Here is a 25,518-nt window from a genome sequence, read left to right as displayed (position 1 = left end):
CTACTTCAACCTTTCTTATAAATAGTTTTAAAATGGATCAAAGTATTAATTTACTTAGTTTTAATGTGAAAGGGCTAAATCACCCCGTGAAAAGAAATAAGATTTTTGCCTATATTAAAAAACTTAAGGTACCAATTGTTTTTCTTCAAGAAACCCATGTACGTAAGTGTGACAATTCATGCCTTTTTAAATCGATGGAGAGAATCTCATTTCCATTCCCTATTTCAGGTCAAAGCCAGAAGGGTTTTGATCCTTATAGATAATAAAGTTCCCATTGCTCAACATAAAGTAATTTCTGATATTAATGGGTGTTTTGTTATAGTATCAGGGAAGCTAAGTAACAAGCTAATTGTATTTGCCAATGTGTATGCTCCAAATAATAATGACCCAGGTTTCATTGAGCACTTTTTTTCATTTTTGCCAGATTTAAGTCATTGGTGATGGGTGGAGACTTTAATTGTTGCTTAGATCCAGCTTTAGATCATTCATTTTCTAAACTAATGATACCAAATAAATCAGCTATGTTTATTAAATCTTTTTAATGAAATGTGGTATTGTTGATGCTTGGCATTTTTTTCCTCCAGTGGACAAGGAATGTTCGTTTTTCTCTCATGTCCATCATACATGTTCCAGGATTGAGATTTTTTTTTATTGATAGCCAAATAATTCCATCAGTTCGATCCTGTGAATATGAAGATTGCTGCCTCAGATCACACTCCTGTGCTCCTATCTTTAAATCTCCCTGGTCTTCTTTCAAAGGAGTTGAATGGAATTATTTATTTAAAACTTTAGAAAAATTCAATTTTGGACCTGTTTTCATTCAATGGATTAAATTACTTTATTTAGCTCCTTCCGCTAGGGTTATCACTAATTCTCATATTTCCAAACCATTCAAGCTTCAACGTGGCACTAGACAAGGCTGTCCATTGACCCCTTTGCTTTTTGATCTGATCTTAGAACCTTTAGCCATTGCCTTTCAAGAATCTAATGATATCACCGGTATTTTAAGGAGAGACACTATTCACAAAGTCTCGTTGTACACTGATGATCTGCTGCTATTTATTTCTAATGTTGAGACTTCGTTACCGCATGCGCTTTCTTTACTCTCCTGTTTTAGCCAGTTCTCAGGTTATAAATTAAACCTACATAAAAGTGAACTTTTCTCTTTGAATAATTTGATACCAACAAATTCTAACCTTCCTTTTAAAATTGTAAGAAACCAAGTTACCTACTTAGGTGTAACATTTAATAAAAACTATAAGCATCTATTTAAAGAAAATTTTCTTACCCTATTGAATCACGTAAAAAGGATACTTATCAAATTGGTCACCTCTTTCGTTATCACTGACTGGCCAAATTAACTCGATTAAAATGAATATATTACCTAAATTTATGTATCTTTTTCAGGCATTGCCTGTTTTTATTCCTAAATCTTTCTTTGACTCTCTTGACCTTATTATATCTTATATATGGAAGAATAAGCGTTCTAGATCAAATAAAATTCATCTTCAGAAAGATAAAAAGAATGGAGGATTAGCCTTACCAAACTTTAGATTTTATTATTGGGCAGTTAATGTAAGTAATCTTACATTTTGGTTATATTACACTAATCGTGAGGATTGCCCGATGTGGGTTTTTTTTTTAAGAAGCTAACTCTGTCAATAAATTTTCTATTATTTCTCTTCTTGGATCCTCACTCCCTTTGTCTCCGAGTAAGTTAACTGATAATCTGGTAGTTAAACACATTATGAGAATTTGGATACAATTCTGGAAATATTTTGGGTTATTGAGATTTTCGCTTTTGAATCCCATTTTTTCTAATTACTTTTTCAAACCCTCTATGATTGATGTGACTTTTAAAGAATGGGATAGATTAGGTATTAAATGCTTTTAGGACTTCTTCGTAGAGGAAAGTCTCTTTTCGTTTGAACAACTGTCAACTCAATATAGTTTACTCAAAACTCATTTTTTTCGATACCTACAAATAAGAGATTTTTTATGGTCTCAAATAAGTACATTTCCTAAAAGCCCTGATAAGAAACTATTAGATGTAATTTTTAATTTGAAACCTTTCTATAATGGATCTATATCTAATATTTATAATATACTCTTGAGAATGAGAAGTGTTCCTTTAGATAAAATTAAAAATCTTTGGGAACAAGACTTACAGACTTCAATTTCTAAGGAAACCTGGAATCAAATTTTTAAATTGGTTAACACTTCATTGTTATGTGCCCGGCACTCTCTCCTACAATTTAAAGTGGTTCAAAGGGCCCATATGACCAAGGATAAGTTGTCTCATTTTTATTTAGATGTATCTCCGTATTGTGATAAATGTAATAATGGAGAAGCTTCACTCATTCATATGTTTTGGACAAGCCTGAGTCTTGGAAAATATTGGAAAGAAGTATTTCAAACTTTCTTGATACTTTTCAAAGTAAACTTGAAGCCTAATCCTTTGACCGCTTTATTTGGTATTGTTGGAGGAAAGGATATTATTTTGGAGCCATCTGACTTGCACATTTTGGCTTTTATTTCTCTTAAGGCCAGAAGGACGCTCTTGCTTAAATGAAAAGATGTGGCCCCTCCTGTTCACGCTCAATGGTTACGTGATGTGATGTCATGTTTAAATTTAGAGAAGATTCGATTTTCAATCTCTGAATCTAGCCAAGACTTTCAAACATTGTGGGGACCTTTTCTGAATTATTTTCAAAACCTTTGATTTGCTGTTAAAGCACAGATGATGACTATTTTTTTTTCTTTACTAATCCGGTTTGGTCTTGGTAGTGGGTTAGATTTTTTTTTATATATAATAAAATTACTTCTTTCAATGTTACGAATTAATTAATCTGTATGAATATAGGGTAAGGAGTCTTTATATGCGATTTAGTATGATGTATTGATATATATTATTTTCTTGTACTCTGTATTCTTTTCTTGTACTCTGTATTCTTATATGTAAAATTAGTAATATAAAATATTGGAAAAAAAGTTAATTTCTTGTTTCACTAAACTCCGATGCAAACTAGGGCAGAATGACAGAAAGGACGTCAGTACTGGCAGAAATAAGGTAGTAATGTTTTGGCCAAGAAAAAGCCATTGAAATGAGAAGCAACAAATTAAACGTTAAGGAAAGAGAAAAGAGAAAAGATGATTGATTTTAGCAATGTGGTATATGAACTATGGACATCTGAAAATGCTGGATTCAAGACTTTAGAAAGGCAAAGTTAGGAGACCACATACTCGAATGATGGGTCAGGGACGGAAAGAATAAGCAGCTTCAAATTCCTGGACGTTAACATCGCAGATGACCTGTCCTGGGCTGAGCACAAAATGTAATTACAATGTAGGCAAAGCAGTGCCTCTTCTTCCAAAGGGGACTTAGCATGTAACCAAAGCTCTGCAGTTATACTGTTGAAAGTCCATTCCAGTCAATTAGGGCAGCCATTTATTTAGAAGAACTCTTAACAAAAAAAGAATTGAGAAAATAGCCAAGATTCCTTTCGCTTATCTGGGACACTATGCTGCTTAATAGGGGTGAGAGACTGCTGCCAAACAGGTTCTAACTAGTGTCAGTCGTGTGCACTTGAGGTCATTAGACACTACACCATGCTTAGAGAATAGTTTTTAAATCACATCAGTTGCGCGTGTTTGTGTTCAAAAAGCAGTAATTTTTGTCACTGACAGTTGCTGAGAAATATGCAATAAGACAATTCAAATCTGTTTTGCTCACTACAGTTCCAAGCATTCAGGCTTGGAGATGCCAGAAACAACTGGGAGTGAAAATGAAACTACTTCACTACTTCAACAAGTTGGGACCTACGAAGAATCAAGTTATCAACAATAAAATGAAGTCCTGGAGGATGCAATTGTTGAAAACATTGTATGAAGACAGTCCATTACACTAGGTGTCTGCACTGATTTTGTTCATGTACAAAACGACACAGCAGTGTAGAATGAATTAATTCCTCCATTGATAACTATTATTAGGAACCAATACATTTTTACAGTACTGTGGAGGTATTGGTAGTGTTCTAAACAAGAAAAAAAATCTGCAGGTGCTGGAAATCCGAGCAACACACACAAAATGCTGGAGTGACTCAGCAGGTCAGGCAGCACCTATGGAAATAAATAAATCATTTGTTCATCTGGAAGGATTCCTTGGGTCCATGATGAGAGTTTTTCCTCCCTTCTCATTCTTTCTGAAGTATCCTGCTTTCAATGATCATGATCTCGTCTCCACTATACTTGAATGGTCCTGTGCATTTTTGGATGATGACTTAGCAAAACATCTTCATTTAGCCAACAAAAGTGACCTTGAGCTTCCAGAAGTCTGACACTTTAATCTTCCATCAATGTCCATTGGTTCCAAGAAAGCCCGATGCAATCTTGAGGAACAGCACCTATTTTCCAACTAGACATTGTAGTCTTTTGACTTCAAAATCAAATGCAATGATTTCAGATTATTTCCCTCAACTGGTATTTCAGATTTCATTTGTCTCCTTCACCACCCATAGCATGTTCTTCAAAATAAATGCAGCCCTATGTTGCAACTTTACCAACTGGGTGCTGCTCTTTGGCATGTTCTTATGTACTCACTGTATCATTCCAGGTGAAGTAACCTGATTCAGAGAATATGGCAACTTTGCAACTAACACTACCTCCACTTGTATCATTCAATCCCTCTCAGACCCCACCCCCCTTTTCCTCCCAGTTTTCTTTGCAACTTAAAATTTATTTCCAACTTTTTCTGGTTCTGATTGAAGGACTTAGACCTCATATGTTAAAGTCTTCTCTCTTCTCCTCCCACCCCTAGTGCTACTTAATTTGCTTAATAATTCTAAGATTTTCTGTTTTATTAATAACACATTTTAAAAGGGAACATCCAGACTGCACCAAATATAATGGGGCTTATTTATGATACTACAAACCACATCACAACTCAATTTTACCCTCCATATATGGACAAACACTGAGTAGCTCCAGCATTTTGAGGTGTTACATTTTGGTAGAACTAATCAAAATAGGACATACATGGTAAATGGTAGGGCATTAAAGAATGCTTTAGAACAGAGGGATCTAGGAATAATGGTGCATAGTTCCCTGAAGATGGAATCTCATGTGGATAGGGTGGTGAAGAAAACTTTTGGTTTGCTGGCCTTTATTAATCAGAGCATTGAGTATAGGAGTTGGGATGTAATGTTGAATTTGTATAAGGCTTTGGTAAGGCCAAATCTGGAGTATTGTGTACAGTTCTGGTCACTGAATTATAGGAAGGATGTCAATAAAATTGAGAGAGTACAGAGGAGGTTTACTAAAATGTTGCCTGGGTTTCATCTCCTAAGTTACAGAGAAAGGTTGAACAAGTTAGGTCTTTATTCTTTGGAGCGTAGAAGGTTGAGGGGAGACTTGATAGAGGTGTTTAAAATTATGAGGGGGATTGATAGAGTTGACGTGGTTAGACTTTTTCCATTGAGAGTGGGGAAGATTCAAACAAGAGGGCATGGGTTGAGAATTAGAGGACAAAAGTTTGGGGGTAACATGAGGGGGAACTTCTTTACTCAGAGAGTGGTAGCTGTGTGGAATGAGCTTCCAGCAGAAGTGGTTGAGGTAGGTTCTATGTTGTCGTTTAAAGTTAAATTGGATAGATATATGGACAGGAAAGGAATGGAGGGTTATGGGCTGAGTGCAGGTCAGTGGGAATAAGATAGGGTAAGAGTTCGGCATGGACTAGAAGGGCTGAGATGGCCTGTTTCTGTGCTGTAATTGTTATATGGTTATATATATTTTTTGATTTTAACTTATGGCTTGTGACAATGGTTAAAATCTGAATTACACTAACGATTCAGGGGCCTGAACCACTAAGTCACAGATAATATAGAACAGCAAAGGAACAGGCCCTTTGGCTCACGATATTGTACGCAACTAATAACGCTGACACTTAACCCCTTCTGCCTGCACATGGTCCACATCCCTCCAGTCTCCGCACATTCATGTGCCAAAGAGCCTCTTAAATCTCTCTTATATCTGCCTCCACCATCCCCGGCATCGCATTCCAGGATCACTGTAATAAAAAAAATACTTTTTCTACACATCTCCTTTGAAAATCCACCCTCTGACCTTAAATGCATGCCCTCTAGTGTTAGGCATTTCAATCCTGAGGAAATGTTCATCAGGTCTCCTCTAAGCCTCCTCAGAATCTCAAGCAAGTCAAATAAAACAGAACTCTGGAATCTATATACTACTAAAATTCTCATGCTCTGTTTGTCTGTTTGTGACCTAAACGGTGCACTACAATGGCACTTTATTGACTAAATCGACTTAAAATATGCTAACTTACAGAATGCATGCAAAGTTCAGGGTTATATATTCGTATAACATTGCTCACTCGTCAATCAACAAGCCCTGATTTCCACAACCCGAGCCGATTCCAGCTTTAATGGAAACCACGACGTGACACCACGACTCATGCACACAGCCAGCCTCAGCAGCGCCTCACGATGGAATTCCTTAATTCAGTCGAACTCTCTGGATTGCCACCACATAAACTGGAATTGAAGAGGGAATCTCCCATCATTTCAATGAGGAACTTGGATCCACCAAGGCTTTGCCATGGAACGCGAATGATGGTGGAAGAACTGCACGACAATCTCATCGTAGCAAAGATGAACATTGGCGCGTTCAAAAATGACATTGTCATGATCCCAAGAATTACTCTCAATTTATCAGAAGGGGAAGATGTCCCTCTTCAGCGGAGCCAGTTCACAATACGGTCATGCTTTGCTATGACTATAAATAAGGCACAAGGCCAAACCATGGAGAATGTGCTGATTTTTCTGGAAAAACCAGTATTCCAGCATGGTCAGCTGTATGTGGCTTTAAGCCGGGGAAAAAGAAATGAAAACGTTAGAGTATTCTTGAAGGGTGGCAGATCAACCAGAAATGTTGTCATCAAAAATGTCCTTCGTTAAACAAGGAGGAGCTATATTTGTCTTGCTACACGTCTTTCTTCCTAAAAAACTGAGTTTTTCTTCTTTAATTTCCAAAGCACATCACATCAGACTGCACTACCTTTCTCCCAAAGGGTGCACCAATGGGTTACCCGGTTGCCTAGTAAAACTGAGAATCAATAATAAACAAATAATTACTGGATTGTTATTGTCACCTGATATGCAAATTAATATACAAGTCTGACTTCATTGCGATACCATGCCAACAGCAATGTGGTTCATTCCTATCCATCCTTCAAAATTACTTGTAAACTGTTACACTGCAAAACTTGATAAATCACCTAGCATCAAGCTGGAACGGAGAAAAACAACAATCACAGCCAAGCCTTCTTTACAATCATCTGAGGTACAGTTAATCTTCTGGTAAGATGGTGGCACACTCTGATGCAGTGGCTTCTACGGGGCCAACTGAAGGTGTTATTGCCCCTCTTAAAAATGATTGCCAAACCCTGCTGGACATTAAGAACTTCAAAGTACTGTAGGCCTACCCCATCAGCAAGTTGATTGTTGGTGGAAAAACTGAAGGAGCTGGACTTGGTGTGGATTGTGCTGCTGCCTGCATCAGAAAGACGTCAGAGGAGGCAGTGCGCGAAGGCTGTATGCAGTCTAACAGCAAGTGATCATTTTAGTCACTTTCCTTGTAATCACAGGATCCTGCTGGATATTTTTACTGAGGAACGCTGCAAGTCCGATCCACTGACTTATTATCAAACAGCTAGGGTGGATGGCGGGGGAGTTGCGTGGCCTCGGGGTTATAGCGAGAACTAGGCATCAAGCAAAAATGCTGCCCGGTTACTGCTGCCCAAGAGAAGGGCATTGAAGTCTGTGCATTCCAAGCTGTGGCTCCTGTCAGATTCTGCCATTCCAAGAAAAAGAAACAGCCTATGCAGTACTTTCTGCAAGTGAAACACTCAATCTCAGGCCATCCTTGGTAAGTTTCCTCTGCCAGTTCAATCACATTCTCCCATGAGTGTAATGACCAGAACTATAAGTAGTACTTCAGCTATGGCCTGACCAATATTCTATGAAATGGTACCATAACCTGGCTGTTATTACATCTAATGCCCCGCCATATTTGGTAATAATGACCATGATAGGTTGATGCAAAAACACAACCAAATTCAATAATTCCCTTAAAAGGCCACTGCTGCCTCAAGTAGAGCCAGAATTTTGAGCTGGCCATCACAGATATCAAATTGAATAATGAATGACTAAGTACAAGGTCAAATCAGTTTCCCAGCATCAAGGTTCTTGTGCAACTCTCACATTTTCAACCGTGGAAAGTCATACAAGAGGTTAAAAGAAATTTTGCTAGTGCGTTTACCTTCAGCATAGCCAGGTCAATTTGCCTCCAGTAGCAGAAAATAGGCAACACGAAAGCAATCTCTCCAAGAACCCTCAAAGGACTAAGTGGACTTACCTTTACCAATCAATATAATTAGGCAGTCAGCAGTGAAATCACAATTGCCCTGTCTGTCACCATCATGATGGAGAATCAAAAATTACCCAAAATGTGGTTTTGATCACTCTGCAATGGTAGTCCAGAGGCGAGATTGGAAGCCTGCAACCAGTGGTGTATCACGGGGATAAGTGCTGGGAGCTTTGCTGTGTGTTATACATGTTATCCAACTGGATGAAAATGTAGAAGTTACGATTAGTAAATTCACAGAGGGTACTAAGACTGGCCTTGTTTTTAAATACTGAGCTAGGTAGACGGTCTGCAAAATGATATCAGTTGCTAAGAAGAATGGCAGAATGGAATTTAATTCTAAAAAGTTTTAGGTAATCTTTTTTTAAATAAAGCTAGGATAAATACAATGAATATTAGTACTCCAGGTACCACCAAGAAACAGGAGGAAACATTGTATACACAGCCAAGGATCCCCAATGACAGCAGCACAGATAGGTAAAGTGAATACAGCATAAGGGATAAGCCTTCATTAGCCATGGTAGAAGTCAAAAGCAAAAGGTTATGGTACAACACAGCACAGACTCCATGTAGAGGGCCGCTCGCTGTGTTATAGGAAGGATGTAACTACACTGTAGGGTATGCATTGATTAATCAGAATACTCCAGGGAATACTCCATTTGTACTCCAGGGAGTGCGAAGCGCAGAATCAAATATCGCTGTGATGATTGCACGTTTTAGTATCAATTGTTTGGCGACAATAAAGTATAAAGTACTGTTGCAATGAACAGGAGGCGCTGAATAGGCTGGGTTCATCTCCTTTGGAGTGAAGGAAGAAGTACTAAAAGGTACGAAGGCCATAGGGTAGATATAGAGATGCTGTTCCCCTTAGCAGAGGGCTCTACAGTCAAGAAGGGAAGGAGTGGGTAGGAGGTTTAGAAGTGATGAGGAAAATATCCAGAGGATGGTTGAAATATGGAAGGCATTCGAGGTGGTGAAAGCATTATGCACTCACACACATTTATTTTTTCGATGAGCATGTGAAATGACACACATAATTCAACAGCACTGTTTGTATAGAATGGAATTAAAAACTTCGGGGAGGAAAGAATCTCCATCAAAAACAAAAATTACCAGGCATTGTACTTGTAAAACTCTTACTTGGCCCAATGATAGTTCTGTAAAATGAGTGGCACAAATCAGTAATTGCTATTGGTGGAAGTTTGTGTCACAGTGGTTATATTACCCAGATCTAGTTTGATCTGTAAACATTATTTCAAATAAAATGAATTATTTTGACATTACATTCACTCCATTAGTTACACAACCTTTATATTTCTCTGTTGGCCTGTATTTCCAACTGTGCTCAGGTCAGGTATGGATTCAGGATCAATTCTAAATGTGGCTGGTACATATGGGCCAATGGTATATCATCTGAGCATTTAAATAAATGAACTTGATTTCTTTCATCTAAATGGTTTCCTTTATATTTAACTTTGATTGGTCGTATTAATGCAGTTAAGATGTTTTTTTTGCCAAAATTTTTATATGTGTTTCAGGCATTACCAATTTTCGTTCCTAAATCTTTTTTTGATAAAGTCGACTCTAAAATTTCTTCATTTATTTGGCAGAATAAGAATCCGAGACTGGGTAAAATACATTTACAGAAAGCTAAGAGAGATGGAGGTTTAGCATTACCTAACTTTAGATTTTATTATTGGGCTATTAATATTCGACATATGAAATTTTGGTTACTTGACCGGGATATACTATCTATTCCTAAATGGGTAGCATTGGAATTACAATCTGTTCAGGGTTATACACTTGGTTCTATTTTAGGTTCATCTCTTCCTTTTGATTCGAAACGCCTTAAGCAAGTCTCTAACCCGATCGTTAAATATGCTTTGCGTATTTGGTTTCAATTCAGAAAATTTTTTGATCTTAATCAATTCGGGTTAGCGATTCCTATTTTAGGTAACATATTTTTTCCTCCCTCTTTTACGGATCGCGCTTTTCAAACTTGGAAGACTAAGGGTATTTTACGGTTTTTGGATTTATTTTTAGATGGTTCCCTTATGTCTTTTGAACAATTATCTAATAAATATAACCTATCAAGAATACATTTTTTTAGATATTTACAAGTTAGAAATTTTCTAAGTACTATACTTCCTTCCTTTCCAATGCTTCCTCCTATATATATTTTAGATTCGATAATTAACCTTAATCCATGTCAGAAAGGTGCATCGGCTATGATTTATAATATTATTATGAAACTCAGGAAAGCTCCATTTGATAAGATTAGGGTAGATTGGGAACAGGAATTAGGGCTTACCATTTCTGTGGATGATTGGGGGCAGATTTTACAATTAGTTAATACTTCCTCTATTTGTGCTAAACATTCCCTAATTCAATTTAAAGTGGTGCATAGAGCACATATGTCCAAAGATAAGTTAGCGCGTTTTTACTCGCATATTAATCCTTTCTGTGATAGATGTTCGGGGCAGATAGCCTCTTTAACTCATATGTTTTGGTCTTGCCCTACTTTGGAAACTTTTTGGAGAGATATTTTCAATATTATTTCTAAGGTATTAAATATAGATATCTCTCCTCACCCTATTACTGCTATCTTTGGACTACCTAAAATTTCTAGTAATCTTTCCCCTTCAGCCCGTAGAATGATTGCATTTCTTACTTTAATGGCGAAAAGATGTATTTTACAACATTGGAAAGAGCTTAATGCTCCAACTACCTTTTTTTGGTTTTCTCAGACGATTTTATGTTTGAATCTGGAGAAAATTAGAAGTAACCTTTATGATTCTTCATTTAAATTTGAACAGATTTGGGGACCTTTTATTCGATATTTTCATTTAATGTAATATTTACCCTTCTTGGTTTTTTTCACTGTTTTAATGGAGGTCGGGATTGAGGACGTGATTTTAAGTTTAACTCTGTTTGGTTTCAAGTTAGCCCATTGCTTTGCTTTGCTTTTAGTTAGTTGCACGGTGGGTTTTTTTTGGGGTTTTTTTTTTCTTTTTTTCCATTGATATATATAAAATCTAGTATACTATTATGTTATTTTGGTTTCTTATGCTTAAATTACATTGTTTGTAGTATTTTCTTTTTGGTATTGTTATCTTTTGGAATTTTATTATACTTTAACATTGTATTAATGTTTATATGGCTTACCTTTTTTGTATACTTACTCAATAAAAAGATTTAAAAAGAAAGAAATGAACTTGATTTCTAAAGTTGTATTAGGGCACAAAGTAAAAAGCAATCTAGACAAATTACACGTACACAAACAAACATGTACTACACCTCAAGAGAGAGCATGTTTCATTTCTAAGTTGCTCTCCCTCTACGGGCAGATCTCAGGATCTATGCTTTACTTTGCACCCTAAAACAGATTTAGAAATTAAATTCCTACATTCCAAATATGTCCCATTTGGCACATGATTGGGCATATGAACCATGCAGATTCCAAATCCAATCTAGAGTCCATGCTTGGCATGAGAGTGTTTGAAATACAATAAAATGAAGGAATGCAGAAAGGAATCAAAAGGAGGCTCATATTTTGTACGGAACTTTTTTTTTGCGCAGTTTTATGTGAGCTTCCATAACACCTGGGGGATTACCCACAGGTGTATTGATTTCAAATGCTCAAACCCATTACACTAGTGCTAGTAATTCAGCAGAATTACTAACTCGATGTAATCCCTTAAATGATGCCCTTCTTAAGGAGTGAATCCCATACACACTTTGCAGAAGAGCTGTGATAAGGAGACCTAGATCAAGTTAAATGCAGAAACCATCTCCTTTCTGTTAGCTGTGGCAACTGTGCTCAAATGTTGCATGTTATTAAGCTGCACCTTTGCATCTTGATACATCAGAAAATGCAGACTTAGTTTAAATAAAAGATTTACCCGGAGTAAATCATCGATCCGGCCTTCCTTTTTTTCCAGGTCAGAATTTTTGTTGCTTTCCAAGGCAGTGAGCTTTTCCAGTGTGAAGTCTGTCTGCAAACACACCAAACCATTTCCTTTAATAAAGATTTTATACTTTAGTTATCAAAAATCTATTTACGACCCAAGTATCAACTGCTTACAGTTCAAAATTTTATGTGTAGAAATGTTTCATAATTTTCTCTGACAATATCTGGCTACTTTTTTTTGTAAGACCATGGGCAACATGATAGTGTAGCAGTTGTCATGACATTATTACAGCTTGGACAGAGTTCAGAGTTTAATCCTGATGTCTCTGTAAGGAGTCTATACGCTCTCCCGGTGGAAGGAATGGGTTTCCTCTGAAAGCTCCAGTTTCCTCCCACAGTCCAAAGACACATTGGTTAGTAAGTTAATTGGCCATTGTAAATTGTCTGGTGATTAGGCTATGGTTAAACTGAGGGTTGCTGGGTGATGCAGCTTGAGGGACAGAAGGGCCTGCTCCACACTGTATCTCTTAAATAAACCCTCCTGGCAGCAATTCAATCTGTCCGATCAGTTCCCCACATTACCTTGAAAACTTAAATCAAAGCACTCTCCAACTTGTAAATTCCAATAAATGCAACTGCATTCTGTGTAATATTTCTTTGTAATCTGATGCTCAGCATTTTACTAACATTATGCAATCGGTCCAAGTTTAAGCCATTTCTTCCCCAAGGCATGGTACTCAGAAACCTTTGTGGTATTCAAGATCTGGTTTCGCTGTAACAATTTCAATGTCCTTACACTCACATTCTTTTGATAAAAGCATTCCAAAAGACTGCTTAAATATTTTCATGACATTTGCTGATCACGTTGACATTCACTTCCTAGCAATGTACCCACCACCTCTTTGGACTTCTAAAGATTCCACCTTCAGAAGGCTAGAGTACTCTGTCCAGTCAGGGCTTTCACCTATCACCTTCTAGCTATTCCTCCTTCCCCCTGCCCCCACCAAACCTTTGTATTCTGGCATCTTCCCCCTTCCTTTTCAGTCTTGATGAAGGGTCTCAGCCTGATAATAACTGTTTATTCCTTTTTATAAATGCTGCCTGACCTACATTTCCCCAACATCAGAAGAACCTCTAGTCTTTAGGACCTTGTATTGCTTATGTGAAAATAAATTTGCCCAGGTTGTACTGTTCTGCTTAACCTCTTGACTCCCCTTAGCATCGGACCATTTCCGTCCTTACTCCTCACAATTAACCCATCTCTGTATCATCAGCAAATGTTGATACCTAGTTTTATAATCCCTTACACCTGCAGCATTAGCAAACACTTCACATTTGCATCTACAAAAGATGCTTGCTGACCAACTCTGGTCACATGTTGCCCTCTAGATGCCTGAGTACTATCCTGGTTTGGATAGTGTATCATTTGGCATGGCTCCAACTTTCTAGAGTTCTTTCAATTCATTCTTATTTTTAATTTAACCTTGCTTTCAAATCATTCTGTTTTATTACACAATTTTGACCATGCTCTTTAGAAGGCCATACAAATAACATTTACCACTTTAGTCAATTCTTCAAAAGCAGTAGTCAGAAATTACCTCATCATTCATTCTGCACCACTGCTGGCTCTCCCAATTTCATGAAAAGTGACTTAATACCTTGAAACCTTATCTTTAATTACAAACCCCAGCAATCTTTCAATAACAGACATTTAGTGCCATTATTTAGTTAATAGTATTACTATATGCATGTTTCAGAGAGCTTTTGACCATCAATGAATAGTTCCTTAAGATGGCTTGGACGCTAATATACAGTGCCTATAAAAAATACTCACCTCCCCTTGGAAGTTTTCATATTTTATTGTTTTACGACATTCAATCACAGTGGATTTAATTTGTCTTTTGTTAAAACACTGATCAACAGTGTAAGACCCTTTCATGTCAAAGTGAAAACAGATCTCCACAAAGTGATCTAAATTAATTACGAATATCAAACAGAGCAACTGATTGCATAAGAATTCACCTTCCCCCCCCCCCCTTTAATATGACACACCAAATTATCACTGGTGCAGCCAACTGGTTTTAGAAGTCACATAATTAGTTAAGAGCCCATGGAATTACTGGAAAGTTACATACGTGGATAGAGCATTGGCTGATTGGCAGGAAACAGAGAGTGGGAATAAAGGGATCCTATTCTGGTTGGCTGCCAGTTACCAGTGGTGTTCCACAGGGGTCCATGTTGGGGCCACTTCTTTTCACATTGTACATCAACGATTTAGATTATGGAATAGATGGCTTTGTGGCTAAGTTTGCTGATGATACAAAGATAGGTGGAGGGGCCGGTAGTGATGAGGAAACAGAGTCTGCAGAGTGACTTGGATAGATTGGGAGAATGGGCAAAGAAGTGGCAAATGAAATACAATGTTGGAAAGTGTATGGTTATGCACTTTGGTAAAAGAAATAAATGAGCAGACTATTATTTAAATGGGGAGGAAATTCGAAGTTCTGAGATGCAACGGGACTCGGGAGTCCTCATGCAGGATACCCTTAAGGTTAACCTCCAGGTTGAGTCGGTGGTGAAGAAGGCAAATGCAATGCTGGCATTCATTTCTAGAGGAATAGAGTGCAGGAGCAGGGATGTAATGTTGAGGCTCTATAAGGCACTGGTAAGACCTCACTTGAAGTACTGTGGGCAGTTTTGGGCTCCTTATTTAAGAAAGGATGTGCTGATGTTGGAGAGTGTTCAGAGAAGATTCACTAGAATGATTCCGGGAATGAGAGGGTTAACGTATGAGGAACATTTGTCCGCTCTTGGACTGCATTCCTTAGAGTTTAGAAGACTGAGGGGGGATCTCATAGAAACATTTCGAATGTTGAAAGGCATGGACAGAGTGGATGTGGCAAAATTGTTTCCCCATGGTGGGGGAGTCTAGTACAAGAGGACATGACTTAAGAATTGAAGGGCACCCATTCAATACAGAGATGCGAAGAAATTTTTTTAGCCAGAGGGTGGCGAATCTATGGAATTTGTTGCCACGGGCAGCAGTGGAGGCCAAGTCATTGGGTGTATTTAAGGCAGAGACTGATAGTTATCTGAGTAGCCAGGATATCAAAGGTTATGGTAAGAAGGCGGGGTAGTGGGACTAAATGGGAGAATGGATCAGCTCATGATAAAATGGCGGAGCAGACTCAATGGGCCGAATGGCCAACTTCTGCTCTTTTGTCTTATGGTCTAAATGGAGATCAGTTTTTGCAGACCTATGTGCAGTCAAGGTATTTCAATTGATTGTAGTTAAAAATACACCTGTATCCAGAAGGCCCGATTGCTGGTGAGTCAGTATCCTGGCAAAAACTACACCACGAAGACAAAAGAACACTTAAAGGACCTCTGCAAAAGTGTTGAAAAGCACAAGTCAGGAGATGGATACAAGAAAATTTCTAAGTCACTGACAGCTAAATCAATCATCAAGAAATGGAAAGAATATGGCACAGCTGTAAATCTGCCTAGAGCAGGCCATCCTCAAAATCTGAGTGACTGTGCAAGAAGAGCACTACTGAGGGAGTCCACCAAGAGACCTATGACAACTCTGGAGGAGCTACAAGCTTCAGTGGCTGAGATGGGAGAGATTGCACATACAACTGTTGCCCAGGTGCTTCACCAGTCACAGCTTTACAGGAGAGTGGCAAAGAGAAAGACACTGTTGAAAAGAAAACTCATGAAATCTTGGCTGGTTTTTGCCAGAAGGCATGTGGGAGACTCTGAAGTCAGCTGGAAGAGGTTTCTATGGTCTGATGAAACCAAAATTGAGCTTTTTGGTCATCAGACTAAACACTATGTTTGGCATAAGCCAAATACCGCAGAGTGTCAAAAACACACCATCCCTACCATGAAGCATGGTGGTGGCTGCATCATGCTGTGAGGATGTTTCACTGCAGCAGGCCCTGGAAGGCTTGTGAAGGTAGAGGGTAAAATGAATGCAGCAAAATACAGGAAAATCCTGGAGGAAAAACTGATGCAGTCTGCAAGAAAACTGCGACTTGAGAGAGATTTGTTTTCCAGCAAGACAATGACCCCAAGCGTAAAGCCCAAGCTACATTGGAATGGCTTAAAAAACAATGAAGTTAATGTCCTGGAGTGACCAAGTCAGAGTCCAGACCTCAATCCAACTGAGAGTTTGTGGCTGGACTTGAAAAGGCTGTTCACTCACAGTCCAAATGCAATCTGACAGAGCTTGAGCAGTTTTGTAAAGAAGAATGGGGAAAAATTGCAGTGTCCAGATGTGTAAAGCTGATGGAGACCTGTCCACACAGACTCAAGACTACAATTGCTGTGAAATGTGCCTCTACTAAACACTGAGTTGAAGGGGGCAAATACTTAGGCAATCAATTATTCTGTGTTTTATATTTGTAATTAATTTAGATCACTTTGTAGAGATCTGTTTTCACTTTGACACGGACGAGTCTTTTTCTGTTGATCAGTGTCAAAAAAGCCAAATTAGATCCACTGTGATTCAACGTTGTAAAACAATAAAACATGAAAACTTCCAGGGGGGTGGGGCTTTTTATAGGCACTGTATTTCTTTAGTATAAATGTTAATACAAAGTAACAACTGAACAAGTGAAGCATTATGTCCACATTTCTGTGAACTCTGAGCTCAACATGCCACTCTCTGGCTCAGTGCTCATTTCTTCATGCCCTTAACTCCAAAAGGCGACCCTTTTCACCCATTTTCTGTACTCTTGATCCACCTGGACACTTTCCACTGGCCATTTACCCTATTCATTGCTACATGCTGACGCGACATACAGCATCTTAACTTTTCTACTTTCCTCTTGCAACCAAATCTACCCTCTTCTGAACCAAGAACCAACCTTGTTATCATCCAACTTGCTGACAAGGAGGGTTGCTGTTGTGTTTAGTGAATTAACCTGTCACAGAGGGTAGACAAGATATCAGTGCTCAGACACCTCTTCATACTTCCCTTTGGATCATGAGCCTTCCAAATATCACATGGTCTCCCAGACAGCAATGGGCCTCCTTTCCACAGGAGATCTTCATTCTGCAGCTTACAGTGGCCCAGCCTAACATAGCCACTTCTATCTCCTGCCCAAAATCCATAAGCAGGACTGTCCCGTGCTTCTGCTTTCTCTTGCCTCAGTGAACTCATTTGTTTCTACCTCGACCAGACTCGACTCTTTCTCCTCTGGGCTAGTCCCTTCCCACTTACAGTACATTCATGAATCTCTTGACACCCTGCACCACTGTCGCCTCCAATTCATTGGACACAACAGACTCATCTTATCATGAACATACTATCTCTTTAATACCTCCATGCCATACCACAATGGTGTGAGGGCTTCTCCCAAACAGAGACATAATCAGCTTCCCTGCATTTGCCCCCTGACGTTGTTCTCCTATTGAATAACTTTTCTTCAAGTTAACTTTCTTTGGATCAAAACTCAAGTCATGCCCATTTTTGTAGGATGTGTGTGTGGAAGTTGCAGTAAATCAAAGGTTAAAGCAAGGGTAGCCTGGGGCAGTTGTAATCTAGTGAGACCACTGGGGACACCTCTGCTTACTACAGACAAGATAGGCTGGGCAGACTGTGACAGTGTACTCAAGCCAGATGAGTGAGGCCTCTGTAGTGAGACTTTTCCAGAAAGAAAACAGTGTTCCTTTACACAGTGGGGGCAGGGGGAGGTGGGGAAGCACAGAGACAGACAAGATAACAGAAGAGTGTGAAACATACCCAACAACCAAGGCCCTATCACGTTTACTAACTTCAAAATATCATCAGCTATCTGCTTGAAGTTTTGATTAACTTTAGCTTCTATTGTGAATGATGACTGATCTTGTGAGTAAGGAATTCAAACATATACAATTCACAATGATCAATATCTGTAACTGATAAGCCGATTTCTGTATAAAAATACCAGTTTCCTGTTCAGATTTCAGAACCGTGTGGATGACAGACCCATGTTCTCCTCGGGCACAAGTAAAATCAAAGGAATGGTTGAGTTGTAAGGGTCTGTGTGTTCTGAGCCCAGGTATTTTAGTTATTTTGTTTTATTTTATTACTGGCAACAACAAGTTACTTCAACCTTTTGAACAGTCTTTGTTTCAGGCCTACTCAGGCCCACTCCATCAACTCTTCTTGTGGTACACCGATGACAGCCACAATTCCAAGCAAACTTTCCCAAACTCTGGACCCTGGGAGTCAATGCATCCCTCTACAACTAGATCCTTGACTTCCTGACCAAAAGACCACAATTAGTACGGATAGCCAGAATCACCTCTGCCACAATTATTCTAAATACACCTGTCCTCCACAAGGTTGTGTGTCCTTAGCCCTCTACTCTACTCCCTCTACACTCATGGTTGCATGATCAAATTCTTCCCTAGCGCCACAAGTTTGCAGATGATACCACCGTAGGGAGCCACATCTCAAATAACGGTCAGTCGGGGTACAGGAAGGAGATAGAGCACTTAGTGACATGTTGTCATGACATCAACCTTTCTCTCAACGTCAACAAAACAAGAGCTGGTTATTGACTTTGTTGGGGGGTAGGGATCAGTGCTTTGAAGTTGAGAGTTGAGATGCCAACATCACCAATAGCCTGTACTGGTCCAACCACAGTAATGTCATCGGCAAGAAAGCTCACCAATGCCTCTGCTTCCTCAGGACACTAAAGAAACTTGGCATATCCCTGTCAACCCTTACCAATTTTTATCAATGCACCCTAGAAAGCACTCCAGCTGGATGCATAATGGTTTGGGTATGGCAACTGCTCTGCACATAACTGCAAGAAACGGCGGAGTTGTGGAAACAGCTGAGCACATCCCAGGAAACAGACTTTCTTCTATGGGCTGTCTATACTTCTTGCTGCCTCAGAAGTCAGCATAATCAAAAATCCCACCCACCCTAGACCTTCTCTCTCCTCCCCTCTCCCATCAGGCAGAAGATACAAAAGCCTGAAAGCACTATTACCAGGCTTGTCTATCTAACTGTTATCAGACTCATGAACAAATATTTTGGCTTCACCATCTATCCCATTTATGAATCTTGCACTTTATTGTTTACCTGCATTGTACTTTCTCTGTAGTTGTTACACTTTATTCTGTGTAATTGTTTTATTTTACTCCAACTCAAGGTACCATGTAATGATCTGATCTGTATGAACAGAATGCAAGACAAGCTTTTCACTGTATCTTGGTAAATGTGTAAATAATAAACCCATATCAATGGTGCTCTCTCTTGTACTCATGCAGAACTCAACAATCTCATTATTTTTACAATTCTTTTTTGTATCTATCTTTAGAAATAGGCTAGCTACTAACATTGATTACAAGCCTACCTATTTCCACAGCTATCTCAATTACTCTTTGTTCTGCCCAGTTTCCTAAAAGAACTTCATTTCATTCTTTCAGTTCCTTCATTGCATTCATCTGTTATGTTTTCTCTGACGAGACTTACCACACAAGGTGACTTCAAAATAACTTCTTTCTTTCTGAAATAAGACTTCCCCTCCCCTGTACTATTCTTTGAGCAAATCTCACCCATGTGGCAGCAAGTCAATTCAGAAAAGTATGTAGATATGGTCAATAAGTTCAATTGTTGATGCTGACAGGGTAGTTTGAGTATCTCAAAAATTGATCTCCTGAGCTTGTCACACACAACAGTCTCTAGCGTTTACAGAGAACAGTGTGACAAACAATGAAAAAACGTCCAGTGAGCAGCAGTTCTGTGGGTGAAGACATCTTGTTAATGGGAGAAGTCAGGAGAATGGCCAGATTGGTTGAAACTGACAGGAGGGCAACAGTAACTCAAATAACCACGTGTTACAACTCTGGTGTGCAGAAGAGCATCTCTGATTATACAAAATAAACCTTGAAGTGGTGAATGGGCTACAGCAGCAGAAGACAGTGAGCATACACTCAGTGGCCACTTTATTAGGTACACTTTATTAATAAAGTAGTTACTGAGTGTACAATATCACTTAATTGGTTCTCAGAGACTCACATTGCTAGTGGTCATACTCTTCCAAAATGTCTTTCTAGAACTGTGGGCTAATTTTAATGTGCCCTTAAGATTGTTTCCAATAGTCGGTAAGATTGTCAATCAAGATTCTTTTGCATCTCTCCCAGCTATCAGAATCTGAACAAAATTTTGCTTTTCATAACTTTCCAATTCTCTGCATTCACTTCCACTATATGCCCCCATGCCTCCAGTAACATCAGTGAACCAGATGGACTTAAATGACAATCTGGTAGATCATCAGTAAGATTTGTGTGTTTCTAAGAACTACTGATTATTAACTGAATTAAGTTCCAGATCTATCATGGCAACACTTTAATTAGCATTTCTGGATTATGGATCTAGTAATTTGTATATAATCCTATAATTAATCTAATCATGGTTATTGTATTGGGCATTCTTGTGCTCTCCAGCAAACATCTTTACAAAAACTAACAATAGATTAAAATTTTTTCTCAACTCCCTTCTATTCTTCTCAGCATTCACAAATTAGTCCAGTCAGATTCTGGCAATTTGCCTTTCGTCCAGCCAATTTTCAATACTTTCCTTTACTTATCTTGCTCTGGCATTCTGCTCAGTTCAAAATCAAAATCCATTTCCTCTCCAATAACCCTTGTTTTCATAAAAATTGAGATGACCTATTAAAGCTAAAAACAAATTGCTGGTAGGATTCAATGCGCCATGTAGCACCTCTGGAGGCAAAATGATGGCGAACATTTCAGGTCAAGATCCAGCAACAGAACTGAGTCCAAGGGAAGACAGCTAGGATATAAAAATGAAAAAGAGGGGTGAAATGGAGACTGGCAGGTGATAGGTGGAACCACAGATGTGTGGAGAGGGAGAATCATGGGCCGATGGAGCTGACTCAAGTTGAATTAACCCCTTCCTTTTTAGTCCCATTGCATCTCTGACAATACCATTTTTATTTTCTCATACAATTGACCTGGGTGGCGGTGTAGAGATACATTTTACCAAAGGAGGTGTAAAGTGCTCCTTCCCTCCGCTAGCCTGCAGTTCACCATTGGGCAAGGTGCATCACCTGCTTGATCCTCCACCCCGGGATCAGGATCATGTGAAACCATGGGAGCAGGTGGTGGATGGTCGTGTGAGCAGCTGGTGCATATTACAAGTCCTGGTTATGTGACCACCGACGCCAGGCAGACAATCTATAAGAGTATTGATAATGACTGGGGTCACCATCTTGTAAAGACACTGCCCAGAAGAAGGCAATGGCAAGCCACTTCTGTAGAAAAAATTGCCAAGAACAATCATGGCCATGGAAAGACCATGATCACCCACGTCATACAAAATGGCACATGATGATGATGATACAACTGATAAGTTTAAAGCTGAAATTGAATTGAGCAATACACAAAATACTAAAGAAACTCAGTAGTCAGGTATCATCTATGAGGGGAATAAATAGTCTACATTCCAGGCCAAAACCCTTCATCAGAATCTCTCGTTTTTGTAATTACATTGAGCTCTGGTTTGTACTTTTATACAAATCATACCTGCGACTGCTTATGTTGTACATTAATTATCTTTTGTGAATTACAGGAATGCTCGGTGTTGGCTGACCCCACTGATGACGGACTGCCATGCTGAACCTCGGATTTAAAACAAAGAACATGCATCATTTCAAATCTCAAATCATTTTAGCTTCAATATACTCAATTGTGGATTGAGAATTGGGTTTGTTTCAGCTATAGATACTGCTCATATATTGATAATGACTCATTTTGCACTTTGGCCTAAAGCAACTTCCCTTGTGAATCCCACCCTTCTAGCAAGTGAATACTCAATCACATACCCAAGAAGCTGAAGTCTGATGATCAATAATCCTTCAGCAAATGTTTGCCACATGCTGGCCTTCACAATGCTACCCAAAATTGTAAGCTATTTCCAAAGTATATTTACTTCTCCATAAAAGCTCTATCTAAGCACCTCTCCTTTGCTCAGCAGCAACTCTTCCCTCTTACTCCATTCTCTTTGACACGCAACTCTCCCCCCACCACCTTTGTTGCTTCATCTTTCCTTTCCTAGTAATAATTGTTCTCCCTCAGTTCTCCTGTCCAATTCACCTGGCAATACTTTCTCTCTGATATCAGACCATAAAACACTCTTTCAAAGATGAAATCACATAAATCACTGTTTCATCAAACCAGTGACCTTATGTGAATCGGGCACCTGATCGCTCCTACATTCATCTTCTCTTGGATTATTTCCTTGGTACTCCAGCCAGTTTAGACACAGCTCTTTATTTCAATTTCTCAATGTGAATATTTCATTAGTAGTAAAATAGTACACAAGACTTGGAAGCCCAGTAAGTAATTTCTAATTCAAACTGGGGCTACTCAATATCGAATCTTCACTCAAGGTAACCATACAGAGTCATAACCTGAGGCCAGTTACCTTAATTGGTGTTGGAATATTGTTTTTCATTAAATTAGTAGGGGGCAGCATTGTAATTTAAAGACATTCCCATAAAATACATAATACTCACAGAAGGTGACGAATATGACAAGGAATGTTGTGGCGATGAGCGAGCTACAGGTGGCACACTCCGGCCTGGACTTGTGCCTGTGACATTCCCACCAGCAAACTGAAACACAGATAATAGTTGGGTAGGACATTACACAACAACGTAACAGAAGCTGGCTCAGAGTGACCAAAATAACAGCCATTGCTTTCCATGCAAATTAACAAATTATGGGATGAACAAACTATGGTCCAGTATTTTCTACTACCTGTACAAATTAAAATCTGACTCAATAATTGTAGAGCATTCTGATCTTTCAACGTCAAGAGATGGTGGATCACATTACATTCTAATCTCAGCTTTACTGATACATCTTAACATACGGTATACATACCAATGTGCTATACTAAAATATTGCATTAAGTAGTTCCATTACATAAAAGGCAGCCACTCCAACTACACTGAATATCTGAAGCCTAACTCAGCATTGCCAAGAGAACCATTAACATCCATTGTTCACTGCTGGGTTCAATCACATTAAAAATTTGTTCTGAATATGCAGCCACAGTTACGAATGCCCTTTGCTCCCCAACTTTAGCTGTGTTTGTAGCAATGATGTGCTACCATTCAGAATCATGTACATTCCAAAACAATCTCTCATTCTTTTAAATTTTATATGCCCAACCTTCCTTCATAAAGTAATCCATTCATCTCAACAATCTACTTTCTAAAAATTTTCTGAAATGTTTCCAGGCAAGTGGTTGAGGGATACAAGGAGACCACTAGTGCACACAGACTCTAGGTGTTGTTACAAACCCTGCAGTCACTGCAAGACTTACATGGTTTGATATTTCACACTCCTCATAATAAGGCCAACATCCAATTTGCCTTCCTCCTTACTTGCTATACCTGCCTGCTATGCGTTTTTGGGTGGGGATAATCTATGACTGTTCAAACAAATGTTTTTCAATTCTTTCTCCAAAATTTCATCACCTTGCATCAAATTTTTGCCCACTCATTTAACTATACTGTATTTCTATGCAGCCTTTGTGTCCTCCTCCCAATTTACTTTCCCACACGTCTTTATATCATTAATATATCAGGCTGCAATACACTCAGCCCCTTTATCCACGTCAAACTGTTATGTCCTCACTTCTCACTGCGCAGAGGAGACGTTTGAAGTTCACGTTCCTTTTAGGTCAAATAAACTAGCTTGTATTCGAAAAAAAGTGGACTATACCAGAAACACGAGATTCTGCAGTTGCTGGAAACACATACACACAGCACACATACACACACACATGGGGTGCACACACACACACACACAATGCTGGAGGTACTCAGCAAGTCAGGCAGCATTTAAGGAGAGAAATAAACAGTTGATACTTCAGGCAGAGACCCTTCAAAGGACTGGAAAGGGGGAAAGACTCCAGAATAGGAAAGTGGGGCAAGGGGAAGGAGGAATAGCTAAAAGATAATAGGTGAAGTCAGGAGGGTGGGAAAGGTAAATGGCTGGAGAAGAAGGAATCTGATAGAAGAGAGTGGACCATGGGAGAAAGGGAGGAGGGGCACCAGGGGAGGTGATAGGCAGATGAGAAGAGGTTAGAGGCCAGAATGGGAAATAGAAGAAGAGGGAATGGAGGGGGAAATTTTTACCAGAAGGAGAAATTGATATTCATGCCATCAGGTTCGAGGCTATCTAGACATTATGAGGTGTTGCAACTTCACCCTGAGAGTGGCTTCATTGTGGCACAATAGGTGGTCATGAACCAATATGTCAGAATGGGAATAGAAACAAGAGTTAAATGGTTGGCCACCAGGAAATTCTGCTCTTGGTGGATAGAGCAGAGGTGGTCCACAAAGCGGTCCCACAATTTGCATCTGGTTTCACCAACGTAGAGGAGGCCACATCAGGAGTGCCAGATACAACAGACAACCCTAACAGATTCACAGGTGAAGTGTTGCCTCACTTGGAAGGACTGTTTGTGGCCCTGAATGGAAGTGAGGGAGGAGATAAATGGGCATGTGTAGCATTTCGGTTGCTTGCAGAGGTATATGCCAGAAGGCAGATTAGTGGGGAAGGATGAATGGACAAGGTAATCACAGTATGAGCGATCTCTGTGGAAAGCAGAAAGTGGGATGGGTGAAGACGCATTTGGTGGTATGATCCTATTGAAGATGGCTGAAGTTACAGAGAATAACATGTTGAATGCAGTGGTTCATGGGGTGGTAGGCGAGGACAAATGGAACTCTAACCCTGTTAAGGCAGCGGGAAGATGCAATGAACACAGATGTCCGGCAAGCGGAGGAGATTCAAATGAGGGCAGCATCAATGGTGGATGAAGGAAAACCTTGTTCTTTGAAGAAAGTCATCTCTGACGTCCTGGAAAGGGAAGCCTCATCCTGGGAACAGATGCGGCAGAAACGAAGAAACTGAGAAAAGGGAATGGTATTTTTACATTGACCACCACCCTGGTTGTGTGGTTAAACTTCTGGGTCACCTATTGTATCCAGTGCTCCTGATGCAGCCTTCACTTCACTGAAGAAACGAAACGCAAATTACAAATCGTTTTGTTGAGCGCCTCCGCTCCATCCACAAGGAGTGGAATTTCTCAGTGGCCAACCATTTTAATTCCTTTCCACATTCCCATA

General features: G+C 39.3%; 1 protein-coding gene across 15 annotated transcripts in view; it reads right to left on the bottom strand.

Moving 5' to 3' along the window:
• The window catches only part of tlk2 (tousled-like kinase 2), a 180,041-nt gene that overhangs the window by 79,204 nt on the left and 75,319 nt on the right, over positions 1-25,518 (bottom strand). For all 15 annotated transcript variants that reach the window (XM_063037716.1, XM_063037730.1, XM_063037715.1 and 12 more), the window contains 3 exons: positions 22,891-22,989; positions 21,899-21,994; positions 12,342-12,434 (listed from right to left, as the gene is read on the bottom strand). In XM_063037716.1, the coding sequence (XP_062893786.1) occupies positions 12,342-12,434; positions 21,899-21,994; positions 22,891-22,989 (288 nt within the window). The remainder of the gene's footprint in view (positions 1-12,341; positions 12,435-21,898; positions 21,995-22,890; positions 22,990-25,518) is intronic.

This window comes from Mobula hypostoma, chromosome X1, assembly GCF_963921235.1.
Source record: "Mobula hypostoma chromosome X1, sMobHyp1.1, whole genome shotgun sequence".
In the NCBI taxonomy this organism is placed as follows: domain Eukaryota; kingdom Metazoa; phylum Chordata; class Chondrichthyes; order Myliobatiformes; family Myliobatidae; genus Mobula; species Mobula hypostoma.
Note: the sequence above shows the minus strand (reverse complement) of the source record. Positions and strands in the feature narration are given on the sequence as shown.